This window comes from Ursus maritimus, unplaced genomic scaffold (assembly GCF_017311325.1).
Source record: "Ursus maritimus isolate PB19 unplaced genomic scaffold, ASM1731132v1 scaffold_32, whole genome shotgun sequence".
NCBI classification, from domain to species: Eukaryota; Metazoa; Chordata; class Mammalia; order Carnivora; family Ursidae; genus Ursus; species Ursus maritimus.
This window is the reverse complement of record NW_024425786.1, coordinates 309,873-322,737: the sequence shown is the minus strand read 5'-3', so window position 1 is coordinate 322,737 and position 12,865 is coordinate 309,873. Positions and strand designations below refer to the sequence as shown.

At 63.2% G+C, this 12,865-nt stretch overlaps 1 protein-coding gene across 1 annotated transcript in view; it reads right to left on the bottom strand.

The window, feature by feature from the left end:
- The window catches only part of TTLL10 (tubulin tyrosine ligase like 10), a 26,749-nt gene that overhangs the window by 12,479 nt on the left and 1,405 nt on the right, over positions 1–12,865 (bottom strand). Inside the window, exons 4-6 of the mRNA XM_040645521.1 lie at positions 12,362–12,464; positions 2,849–2,983; positions 1,943–2,032 (exon numbers count right to left, since the gene is read on the bottom strand). Of these exons, the coding sequence (XP_040501455.1) occupies positions 1,943–2,032; positions 2,849–2,983; positions 12,362–12,464 (328 nt within the window). The remainder of the gene's footprint in view (positions 1–1,942; positions 2,033–2,848; positions 2,984–12,361; positions 12,465–12,865) is intronic.

Genomic DNA, 12,865 nt, shown 5'->3' with positions numbered 1-12,865 from the left:
TTCAGGACCCTGGGGGAGCAGGGAGGTGGGGAGGACACAGGGAGGGCTGTCCCCTCCCCGCAGGCTAGGCCAGCCAGCCTTACCAGAGGACTGACCTGGGGGCAGCTGGAGGACAGTGTCCACTGGAAAGCTGGTTGCCTCCCCCAACCCCAGCCGTTCCTTCTGCAACTTCTGTTCCCTTGCCAGGAGCACTCTTTTCTGGGTCCTTGCACACCTGGCTTCTCTGCAGGCTGCAGGCTGCCTCACCCACACGCTGGCCCGTCTCCCACCTCACCACTGCACTCCAACCCACACTGGCTCAGTCATTGTGAGCGGACAGTCCAGAGCTGTGTCCCCAGGCCAGGACAGTGTCCAGCATGCAGTGAATGGTCTGCATGGGTCCCTGAACACCCCAGCCCAGTTCACACCTCTTTCCCTGGCTTGTGGGTGTCCTTTAACCCCTTTTTGTCAACCACCAGGCCATCCTTCAATTTAGGGTGGAATGGCTCCTCCAGCTGGGCTGGATGCATCTACCTCTGTGGCCCGAGGTGTCCTGGGCTGGTCCAGGTGAGCTCCTCAAGGGCAGGTGCTGTGTCCTTTCTAGATCTGCGCCCCAGAGGAAGGGCCTGGCCTGAGTGGCCACCCAGTAGTGTGTGGAGAATAGATGCAGGGGTGTTTGGAGAAATGAATAGGTGGGGACGTGGACAGGTGGGTGATTGGATAAATGGATTTGGGATGGAAGTAGGTGGGCGGGCAGGTGGTCCAGTGGACAGGTAGATGCTTGAAGGGAGTAGGTTAGGGTGGTTGGAACGGGTAGGGTGGAGGTGGATGGCTGGACATGTAGATGTAAAGGTGATGTCATGGATGGCCAGGTGAGTGGGTGAGCTTCCTGCCTGGTGGGGGTGGGGGGAGACAGATGGTGAACAGCTGGTTGGATGGAGAGGCAGATGAGTAGACATAGTTGGAGGAATGTGCTGAGTGGCTAAGACACAGCTGTGTGGTGGGTGGGGGAGGGGAGCAGGTGGACAGTGGTGTGGGAGGGTCTGGGGAACGGGTGGGTGGGTGGACGACAGTGGGTGTGTGTATAGATCACTGGGTAGTCCGTGGGGGTAGGGGGATGCAGTGGGTGGCGGGTGTTTGGGGTGGATGTGGGTGAGCAGACAGAATGGTGAGTGGGTGGATTCCAAGGAGGGTGGTCAGGACCAGCGATGGACACGTTGGATGGGTGGGATGGGGCCTAGAAGAGGGCAGCGGGTGGGTTCACAGGACGGGTGGGATGGGGTGGGCGGGTGGCGTCCTGCTGCTCTGAAGGACACATGGGTGTGTGGTGAGTGGATGGTGGGTGCCGGGGCGGGGGCGGGGGCAGGCTTACTTGGCCTGGGCACAGAGTGATGATGTCTTGTGGCTCTTGTTCACAACCCTGAGTACTCCCTCAGGGCCGAGCAGCCTCGATCTTGGTGAGTGAGCTTGTTGTTGGGAATCTGTACAGCAGCTGCCCCCTGGCGGGGCAGAGTCCCGGCCGGCACCGGCACTGTGGGGCCAGGCTGCCCAGGCCGCGCGGCCTCCCACCGCGGCCTCCGCCTCCCGCAGGAGGGCGATGGCCCCGCTTGCCCCCGGCTCTGGACCCAGCGTTCTCGCAGCTGCAGGCCAGAGCCCGCGGGCCCTCCCCTGCTACCTTCCCGGAAGCTGGTAGCTTGTCTCTGCACTGACCTCACACCACTTCAGCGTGTAGTCTCGCCGGCTGTCCTGATGCGCTGCAGCCCTTGCTCCTGCAGTAGGAGCCGATTCTTGCGGGGGCACAGGAGCGCGCTGTGACCCTGGGGCCTTGGGGACCGGGAGCGGTGGGCACGCCATGGAGGGGGATCGGCCGCAGGCAGCAGGGCCGAGGCTAGGCTGGGCCCCGGGGGGCTTACCACATGGAGGCCCCGCTATGCTGCCTCCGATGAGCAGCAGGGCCCCTGACCTGCCGCGTGTGGCCGCTTCTCCCCCTCCAGCAGGGGCCTCTCCGGGATGGTGGCCCGAGGCCGGGCAACGTCAGTGTCGTCCAGGAGGTCTGCGGGCAGGTGGGGGTCAGAGGCTCTGGCCTGGCGGGAGGCTGTCCTGTCCCCCGGCCCGGCCCCAAGCCCACCTGCATCTCGCCCCGGCTGGCTTGGTGAGCACAGCAGCTGTCCCTCTTGGCTGCTCCCCATTGGTGTCTCCTGGGCCCAGCCTGTGAACAGGGTGCGGTCTGAGGGGGCTGCTGGGAGAGGTGTCCATCCTGAGTCTGGCCATCCTGCCGGTTTCTAGCAGCCCCTGGGCAGTCTCCCCAGCCATCTGGGCCCAACTCAGCCTAGGCTGAGTCCTGACCAGCGGGCCTGAACCTATCTTGGGCAAGAGGGGAGAGTCATCATCATTTAGGGCCAGACTTAGAGTGGGCAGAGTCCCTGCTTACCAATAGGGCAGGGGCTCTGTGCGGAGGAGGGCTAGGGTGTGAGGCTGGAGCTAGGGGGGAGACATGGTGCAGGGATGTGCCCAGGAGAGTGGGGGTCACAATGTCTATCATGATGTCATGGGTGACCCGCGTCAGGCAGGGGAGATGAGGCCAGGCCTGTCCTGGACAGGGGATGGGTTCTGCGGCAGGCAGGGCAGTGCCTGCTATGGCTGCCCACCCGGGGGGCATGCCCAGAGTGTGGAGTGCAGCTGTGTCCCCTCTCTGTGCCTGTTCACACCCCAGCTTAGCTGGCCTGAACCCCACGCCCAGTGCATGGCCTTCTCCTGGCCCCTCTCCCAGGGATTGGCTCTGTGTGGTCCGGCCAGGGGAATGCCTTCCTTGGGGGTGGGACGCCTGCCCCAGGGAGGCACTGGCCTCGGGTGGGGGTGGAGCCCGTACCAGGGCTGCATTCACCTGGCACTCGGGTGTGGCTCCCCCGGACCCCTGCAATCCTGGACCGCTTGCCTCTCTTCCCGCTGACATGGGTCCGAGTGGGTGGTCCCCGACGGTGGGTGAAGCGGTTGCGGCTGCGGGCTGCAGGCACGGGAACGCGAGGGCGGGGGCTTCTCTGGGAAGACGCCACCCCCAGCCCTCTGTGGGACCTTTGGGCAGCCTGTGGTCCTAGTCCCAGGGAGGGGTGCCTCCTGGGATCCTGGACTTGGGCTTCTGCTTGCGGCTGGCTCCTGTCTCTGTGGTGACCTTGGGGCCTGGTGCCCCGTGGAGGCAGGGCCATCTGTGCATCCTGTTTATCCCAGGCGAGGCTTTCCCTGCGGGGACCGTCTGTCTGGCATTGCCATGCTTGGCCTCGGTGGTGCCGGCTGTAAGGAGGGCCGCTGTCAGGTCTCTGGGGGCCTGGAGGGGCACCCTGGCCCCAAGTGGGTGCCTCCCTGGAGTTGAGGGTGTCACTGTCACGTGGGGCTTAGCAGTCGGGTGTCCGGCAGCATCCTCACTGCTGCCCCGGGCCCTGCCGCAGGACCATGTCTCCTTTTGAGCACCCTTTCCCATGCAAGGGGACAACTCAGAACATTTCAGAGAGTTTTAGCCATTCTTTGATGGGTCCTTCCCAATTTGGGGGCTGCTTGGGAGGTGAGGACTTTCTGAAGGGTTAAAAGAAGATAAGCAGTGGAGAGGAAGCACACGGTGGAGTTGGCAGGGCAGAGAAAGGACAAACCAGGTGACAGCGGCTCATTCTCCAGAGAGGACAGTCACTTTGCAAACAAACCAGCTGGTCACCTAAGAAATGCGTTAGTCCCCATTTAGGACAGAAGAGGGGCAAACTGTGAATAGCTGTCACCATGATTATGGGAGCTGGGCTGGCGGCTGGGGTTGGGCTAAGGGTGGGCTGAGTGTGACGACCCAGAGTCCCTTGCCCCAAGCCCTGGCCCACCCAGAATGGGAGGGTTCCTTGGGGGAGGCTGAGTGTGGGGGCTGGACCCGTCCTGGCATGGCTGGGGCGACACAAGCCTGCTGAATACAGGGAGAATGCATGCATGTGCGTGCATGGGCTAGAAGACCCTGGTCCCCTCCCACTAGGTTCCCAGAACCCAGCAACAAGTCCCAGGAGTCCTGCTGGGGTATGGACCCCCACCCAAGATGCAAATGTTCAGGACCACCCCTCAGGGCTCTTGAGCGAGCGGCCCCCAGGTTGCCCCCCACATGTGAGTGAGAGCTGCACACGCACAGGGATGCAGACACAGACGCCCACAGAAGTGGAAGAGGGGAGAGATGGATGACACGGAATCGAAGGCCCCTGGAAGGTGCTGGCTTGTGCACAGGAGACTGGTCACTCCTGAAAGAGGGTGGGCTGCGGTCGGAACGAGGGACACGGAGTACGGAAGGGCTGGTGGAAGTGACCAGGGTTGGGAGTGCGAGGAGACGGCGCAGGAAGAGCGCAAAGGTGGGAGCGGGAAGGAAACCGAGTGAAGCCGGCATCCGCGGGGGACCCGGTGCAGCACTGGCAGGAGCCTGAGAGGAGAGGGGCCGGAGGGGGCGCGGCCAGAGCACCCGGGGAAATTCCTGGGCAGTCCAGCTAAGCCGCCTCACTCTCCTCCCTGTACCGTGGGCCGGCAGTGACAGCAGCCCGATGGGGGCGCTGTGAGGACAGGGGGCTTCTGGTACATGGGACACGTGTCAACGTGGGCTCGCAGTGACAATGCCGAGGAGGGCGCGCCGGCGTGTGGGTGTGACTGGGCGATGGCGGGAAAACAAGCACGTGTAGAGCAGGGCGGCGGCCGGCCCCGGAGGGAGCAGACTGCGTGCGGGGGCCGTGGCGGTGTGCAAGAGAGCAGCCCCCGGCCCCCGCCGTCCAAAGTTGACGGACAGCTCCGCGCCGCGGCAGGACCGAGCCAGAGCTGCGGTCCGAGGGGGCTTTCCTGACTCTGCACGGGCATCCCCCCACCCTGGCTTCCTGAAAGCTCCAGTCGTGCCTCCAACTGTGACGGACAGACCCACGTGAGCACCCGCTCCTGCTCGCGGAAGGAAATCGGAGGGGCTGGCTGCTTTAGCGAACGAGGCAGAAAGGGCAAGAGGCGTTCAACTGTTTTGCAGCGAGCCCTTGCAGAGGCCGTGTGTGGCCGGACGGGGCTGCCCAGCTCCTTGCTGGGGGCCGCCCTGGGCAGCCAGCACCCAGCCCCAGAGCGCTGAGCTGGGTCTGTGAGCGTCTGGGCATTATCTCGATTTAGGCTGTGCATCCATTAGCAAGATGTACCCTAAGAGATCAGAAAGGCCTGAGAAAGGTTATTTTTGGGTCTGGGAATGCTAAGGTTTCTCCCCATATAAATGGATAGCTATTGGCTCTGTGCTTTATGCCGTCTCAGCTTATGAAACCCTTCATGGGAGTGGGAGAACCTGTATTTATTACTTTCACAAAGAGAATTCAATAAGCCACGAGTTACCGTCCCTTGTCATTCAAGCTAACAAAGATTAAGAAAAAAGAAAAGGACTCTGGGTGTGTGTGCAGGTGGTGAATGGCCGTGTCGGTAGGTGGCTGGTGGGAGCGTAAGGGGCGGGACTGTGGCGTGCGGGTGTCGGACCTCTCGGCTCCGCAAGCCTTCTGCTCTAGTGCTTGCACGTTTCAGAGTTTCTCTGAAGGACGTAATTCTAAATACAGAAACAAAGCTTTATGCTCAAAGATGTTCACGGGACGCATTTATCACCGGGGTCCCGGGAGGGGAGTCCCTGGCCATGAGGGACGGCCACCAGACATTGCACAAGGGCTGCAGACGCGGGGACAGCACTGCCAGGGGCAGGGGAAAGCTCGACTTTAGAGTAAATTTTGAAATAAACTTTTTACCTGGTCAGGTAAAAAGACCGGCAGGAAACGGCACCCCGGTATGATGAAAGGAAGACCCTGGTGAACCTGGAGAGAATGTCCAAGAAAAGGAGGAGACGTCAGAGTCCTGCCACGCGTCTTCTCCCAAAACACGTTTGTCGTCCTGGGGTGCTAGGGAGGTGCTGACATTGTTCGATGGGCTGGGGGCTCCTGGCCGGGGGCGGGCTGTCTGGGAGGATGCCCTTCGGGGATGGGTCCGGGGAGACTGACCTAGTCCTGGGCAAAGGGGCTCGTCCTGAGGGGCCGCCATGCCCAGAAGGCACGCCCCTCTTGGCCTGGCCTGGGGGTCTATGACCCTCATGCTGTGGCGCTGGGGGTGTGGGCCCTCTGCAGAGGGGGCTCATCTCAGCCAGATGCCCCTCTCCTGACCCTCCTTCGCCTCCCTTCTGCTCCTGGGCAGAGTCCTGACAGAACCCACAGGGTCCCTGGTGTCCAGGCGGGAAGGGGGCACAGGACAGCAGCCACAGCCCTCACGCCCAGCAAGGACTGGTGCTGGTGGCCCGCCTGTCCCTCTTACCTGCCCAGCAAGGTGGTGTGAGCCCTCTGCCGGGGAGACAACAGTGGTGGCCTGGCAACCGTCTCTGGGCAACAGCAGCCCAGTGGCCCAGAGGGAAGCAGGTAGACGGGGAGGGGCAGGAGGCCAGGCTCTGTGGGGAGCTGAGCAGGGGCCTTCGGTGGGAGGTGGGGGCTGGGGCTGGGGCTGTGGCTGGAGCAGGGGCGTCGCGCACACAGCCCCCACCTGGGCCTTGCACCTTCCACTGGGTCATCCACGACCCTTCTGAAGATCCCGACACCCATGCCAGGACCCCAGGACCTGACTCTATAACGGATTTTGTGCTCCCTAAGCGTTACCGGCTCTGTTTCATCTCCCTTTACCCCGCCTCTCATGTGGTGTCTGCCTTCCAGTCACGAGGCTTGTTGCCTGAGTCTCGTGTGGGTCTCAAGGGTGTCTCTGCTTAGGGTACCTTAACTTCCTTCCTGTAGGGCTGGAGGGGGCCCCCAAATGAGTCCATGTCTGAAGCCCCAGAACCTGCAGGTGCGACCTTACTTGGAAAAGGGGAATTGCAGATGTGATTAAGGACCTTGAGATGAGATCCTCCTGGATTATCTGGGGGGCCCTAAATCCAACGACCAGCGTCCTCACAAGAGGGAGGCAGAGAGAGGAGACCTGGGAGAAGCCCCGTGAAGACGGGGGCAGAGGCTGGAATGGTGTGGTCACAAGCCCAGGGACGCCTGGAGCCACCGGAGGCCGGAAGAGGCAGGAAGGACCCTCCCCTAGAGACTCTGGAGGGAGTGCCCCCCACCCCCAGCTTGACTTCTGACTTCCGGCCTCCTGGACTGTGCAAGAGTACATTTCTGTTGTTTCAAGCCCCCGGTTTGTGGTCATTTGTTAGGGCGGCCCTAGGAGACTCACACACCCATTAAATCACTCCTTCCTTCTGAGTGTCCTGTAGGTGACCCCACTCTGGGGAGGCCTCCCTGACCCTACACAGAGGCTGATGCCCTCCCAGCCTCCTCGCCTGCCTGGGCCGGCGCTGGGGGCTTCAGGAGTCAGTTTTGCTAGACTGTGGTCTCCGACTGTCTGTCCTGAGGTGGCCATGGGTCAGCCTGGAGGGCCGAGAGGTCCTTCAGCCAAGCCCTTGACTGAGTGACTGGGGCTAGTGACCTTCCAGCCTGGGCCCACTGGGACAGCAGTGGGTGTGGGGGAGGGGGGCCCTGGCCTTCTCCTTGGCCTGAGCACCTCGGAAACCTGTGCTCCCTTCCCCATATTAATTCTGGGGGCCCAGACCCCTCGGAGGCTCCCAGGCTCCTGGGCAGCCCACCACTCTGGGTCCCTATGGGTTTTGGGGAGGCGGCCCCCTGCCTGGGCTGACACAAGAGCTCAAACTCCAAAAGCCTGCCTCATAACCCGTCAAACTGGATGGTGTGGGTGCTGCCCCAGCCTTTCCCACGATGGTAATGGCCTGGGGCTGGGTGCGTCAGGGCGCATCTGCGGCCTGGAGCGAGGCAGGGCAATCATTAACCTGCCATGGGGCAGGTGGGCAGATGGGGCCTCTAAGCCGTGTGTGTGTGTGTGTGTGTGTGTGTGTGTGTGCTGGGGGCAGGAGGTGGTGGTCCAGCCCTCCCTCCAGGGCCCGGGGCAGTGGGGGAAGGGCCCAGCTCCCCTCCTGCGGCAGTGCTTGTGGAGCTGTGCCTTTGCTGGGACTGGGCTGGGCTGCCTGGGCACTGGGACAGCCGGAAGTCCTGCTGCATGTCTGCAAGTCTGGCCGCATGCAGCCCCTGGCCTCTGCTACGTCTGCTTGGCTCTTGCAGGTGTCTGCGTGGTCCCCACTTGGTCATCTGCTCCTAGAGGCCTTCCTGGGCCACCTTACCCCCTAGGCTCCCATCCACCACCGCCTTCTTGGCTGCTCTGGCTTCTCCAACACCAGCAGCCCTCCTGGCTGACGTGTCCTGCTGCCCAGTCTCATCACCAGGTGCTACCCCTGCTCGGGGACGTTCCTCCCCTCCCCAGTGTCTAGAACTGGGAGAGTCTGCAAAAGGTGCTCAGGAGAGACTTGGTAACGGAAGGAGGGAAGGTGGGGAGGAACTCCCCCAGAGCCCCCAGAGGCCCCCTCCTCCGTGACTCTGGCTGCAGGGCACTTGGGCCACACGCAGACCCTAGCCTCTACTTGGAATTCTCAGGGGAAGGAAGGGGATTTTGGGGGCCAGCCATGAGGCTGAGGATGGATCAGCATCACAAGTTTGGTTTGGGGGGGCGCCTGGGTGGCTCAGTGGTTAAGCGTCTGGCTTCGGCTCAGGTCGTGATCCCGGAGTCCTGGGATTGAGCCCCACAATGGGCTCCCTGCTGGGAGCCTGCTTCTCCCTCTCCCACTCCCCCTGCCTGTGTTCCCTCTCTCGATGGCTGTCTCTCTCTCTCTGTCAAATAAATAAATAAAATCTAAAAAAAAAAAAAAGTTTGGTTTGGGGATAGCTTTAGACAGGGGACACGTGCATGGGAGTAGAGGAGAGGGGAGAGGGGAGCAGGGAGGGGGCTGCAGGGTGGGGCCCTGAGGGCAGCCCAAGATTCAGGGCGGCCTGCCCTTAAACCCCCCTGGTGATGGTCTGGCAGCTGGAGGGCGCTCCCCGACTGACTGCCTAAACCCTGGAGATGGGCTTGTGGGGACATGGTGGGGCCCTGCGCCCCCCACACCCATCTCACCCCCTTCCCGAGCTTCTTGCTCTAGGCTGCAGAGTCCTGGTGCTGCCTGGGTCGGGGAGACAGTGGCCCAGGGAGGTTTCTGGATGCACTGCCGGCCATGCCCTGGGTTGGAGGTTTGGGGGTCTGTCCTCCTTGGGCTCCCCCTCCCCGCCTGGTACAGGCCTGTAGGGGGTGAGGGATGAGGTCACTTCCCTGGAGAGGGTTCTAGGTGGGTGCGGGGGGTGCGGTTTACTGCAACCCCTGGGCTATCTTCTGGCTCCGTGGCAGTGCCAACAGTACGCGGTCTGCCTCACCTGCTTGCAGACCCTCAGTGCCCTGACAGCCCCACCCACCCTTGCACCTGCGATGAACAGAAGCATGAGCAGAAGCCAGCTGCCAAGGAACCTCACACCCTTTATTATGTAGATAATCCATTATGGCTACGATGGGCTCCCCCCCCCAGTCTGGGTAATGGGGGCGGAGGAGGGCCCTGCACAGACACGAGGGGTGCACTATGGGCCCACGGAAGCACGGGCCTCGCCCTCCACCCGGTGTCCCTCCAGGGGCTCTCCTCCGGTGGTGGTCAGGCCATGGATGAACGGCATTACCAGACAGTATTAGACAACAGAACCCAGATCTAACCGTGTCTGGTAAGACGCCCATCGGCAGGCGGTGGTCCGGTGGCCTCGAGTCGGTGGCCCTTCTAGGACGGGAGGGCACTGCCCATCCTGCAGCACCTGAGGAAGCAGTGAGACCCCCACGAGACGCCCGACCCTCCCGAGTCTGCAGAGTGGCCCCTGAAGCCCGTCACCTGGTGTCTGGCTGGAGCCCCCCAGCACCCGCAGTGCCCCAGGGCAGCTCTCAGGAGGGCTTTCCTGCAGACCCCAGCACACAGCCTCCAGGCGCGTGCGTTTGTGGGTGTAGCTGGGGAGAGGGCGATCTGGTTTCCCTGCACTTGACCCCGAGTATGCTCACCGCGGCACCCTCGCCAGTTTCCTGAATGGCTCTCGTCTGGTTAATGAATAACAGGCCACGGACAGACCCCTCCTCCCTCCCAAGAAGCCAGCTGGGACCCAGTGCAGGGTGGGGTTCCCTGGGGCCCAGAAGGGCCGCCCCTGTGCAAGCCAGCTGGGCAGGTCTGGAGACCGGCATCCTGGCTTCGGATCAAAAAGATAAAACAAAGGGCCATCCTGGCCTCGCCGATTTCGGACAATGTTCCCATTCTTAACTGCGACACTGTGGGGGCTGGTGGGGGGAGAGGGAGACTCTGTCCTCATTGGGAAACAGCACAGAATGTCTACTGCACTCTGCCTGTGGGTTTGGGCCGGGGCACCCAGACACACCCTTGTCCTTCCTGCATCCCTGGTTGACCACGGGAGCGAGTTCCTCTTTGTAGAGTAAGAGTTCTGGTGTGAGAAGAGAGGCCACTGCCCATGGCTGGCCCCACGTGACTGGGGCCTCTAAGGGCAGGGCCAGCTCCCAAAGGACCGGCCAGGGTACCCTAGGACAGCCACAGTGGACGTCTGACCCTGGATGGTGGACAGGAGGGGCTGAGAAGGGAAGGTGGGGGCTGCCTGCTGCCAGCTCTGTATCAGCCAGAAAATGCATTTCCTCGTGGCTGCTGACCCGGGTCCAACATTCGTTTCTGCTGAAAGCCCTCAGAGTCTAGCCGTGGCAGACACTTTGGAGCAAAGCAGGTGGGGCTGGAGTGTGGGCTGGGGGGTCTGGGCCAGGCCCCCAGGACAATGTCGACGTCCAGGACAGGGCTTGTGGCCCTCTCCAGCCTTGCGTCCTAACCCTAATGGTCTCTCCCAGGGATCAGAGCACCCTGAGAACTCTGCTCGGGAGGGAGCCAGGGGCCCCCAGCCTGGGCTTGGTGGGAGAGCAGGGGGGCGCCCACCTGCCAGTGGGGCAGCCCCCCCCCGATGGGCTGGACTGCGGAGCTGAGACAGGCCATCTGCCCATCCCTGAGCCAGCCCTGGGCCTTGGCCCATCTTTGGAGTCCAGAAGCTCAGGACGGTGTGTCCTCAGGCCGCTTCCTGGTGGGCAGGCGGTGGGTCACCTTTGAACATCGTTACCAGACAGTGTTAGAGTCAAGCCAAGAAATCCAGCACTGTCCGGTAAGATGCCCACAGAGGCCCAGGTGCCCCTCGGCCCGAGGACAGGGACAGACAGCTGGTGCCCACCCCTGGGCAGGCAGGGTCCAGTGGAAGTGGGTGAAGATACCCGGGTACGGGGGCCTGAGCGTTCCTTCCTGCTTTCTCCAGAGCAGGGAGACCTGGGGCCGAAGACCCAGGACCAAGGCTGGCGATGCTGCTGGTCCGCAAGGTGGCCCGCCCATCCCAGGCTGGGCCTTTGTCCTCCAGAGCCCTTTGTTGTCGCCTGCTCAGCCCACACCTGCCAGGTGTGGCGGCAGCATCTGCTCGGGTGCTGTGGGCAGGACCCAGATGAGCGCTCTAATCCAGGATCAGTCTGGGGAGGGGGTTGCTCGCGCCGCTGCAGGACAGCTTTCATGCTGGGGGGCCACGAGGCCTGGGAGGAGGGGTCACATTTCTGCCCCGTAGCCCCACCTGGCAGGATGGGATGGGGGAACTTTGGGTGGGTGGGCTGACTCTGGGGATCTGCACGTGGCCAGGCTGGGGGAGGGCGGCCCCACCGCTGCGCGCAGGGCCCCGCCGTCATCATTACCAGGCAGTATTAGAGACCTGACACCATCCAATGCTGCCCAGTAAGATGGCCACGGCCGCCCCAGTTGGGTCTGGGGGCCGCCCAGCCAGGGACTCCATGGGGTGACCTGCAGCCTGACGTTAGCCATGTCCTCTCAGGCACAGAGGTGGGGAGAGGTCCGAGAGGGGTGGGGCTCAGGAGAGGCCACGGGGCAGGCAGGCCTCAGCTCTAGGGACCCAGCCTGGGGAAGGCTGGACTGCAGCACCAGGAGATCCCCAGAGGCCAGGACCACAAGGTGACCTCCTGCCCAGCCAGCCCCGGCCCGCTCCCCGGGGCTGTCAGCTCTGGGCCAGGGGTGGGCACCCAAGGAGGGCCAGGATGTCCCGCCCACAGGAGGCAAGGACACAGAGGGATCCTCGCTCTGGGAGGTCCCCGGGAACGGCCTGGACATAGGGCCCTGCCCCCTCAGGGTCCGGACGAATGCAAGTGAGAGTGTGTCTACGACCAGAAGGGCTGCTGAGGCCGGACAATGAGCCTCTGTCTCCCGGACGCCGCCCCAACGGCTGTCTCCAGCCCAGCCCCCTCCTGCCCTTGTCAAGGGCATGGAAGGGTGTTGGGACAAGGATGGAGCAGGACATGGCTGTCGAGGCAGGGCAGCACTGGGGGCCCTCCTCAGCCCCCACCCCACCAAGCAGGGTGGGAGTTCCCCAAGGCCCAGGCCCTCTACGTCGCTCACCAGCCAGGTTGCAGATGGGTCTGTCTGCCCGCCCCTCTGCTCCGTAGCCCTGGGGTGCTGGCCGCTGTTGGCCGTGAGGTCCGAGGGTCAGCCGGCGCCGGGCCTGGAGGAGGGTGTAAGAGGGTAGCCCTGCCCAGCCTGTGCCCGGCAGTCACTCCTGCCCCCGAGTGCAGAACACAGGATGAGAACCAGTGCCCCCGCCCCGCCTGCCTGACTCCCCCGCGCCTGGACAGGCCAAGCCAGTCCTTGGAGTTCAGAGTGGGGTCAAGGAAGTAGGCGGCTCTGTGCCCACACCTGGGGCCCTGCATGGAGCTGAGAGACCCCGGCCCTTGCCCTGGGGAGACCGAGGGGTCCCATCCTTCCTCTTTTCTCTTCTCTGCCTGCTACACCTGGCACCTGGACCTGGAGCGTAGGCCAGAGCAGCTCCTCAAGTTTTCTGGCACCTTCTACCCGCAGAGGCTGTAGGGAGCGGGTGTGGGCCCCATGCTGATCCCCCCCCCCCCC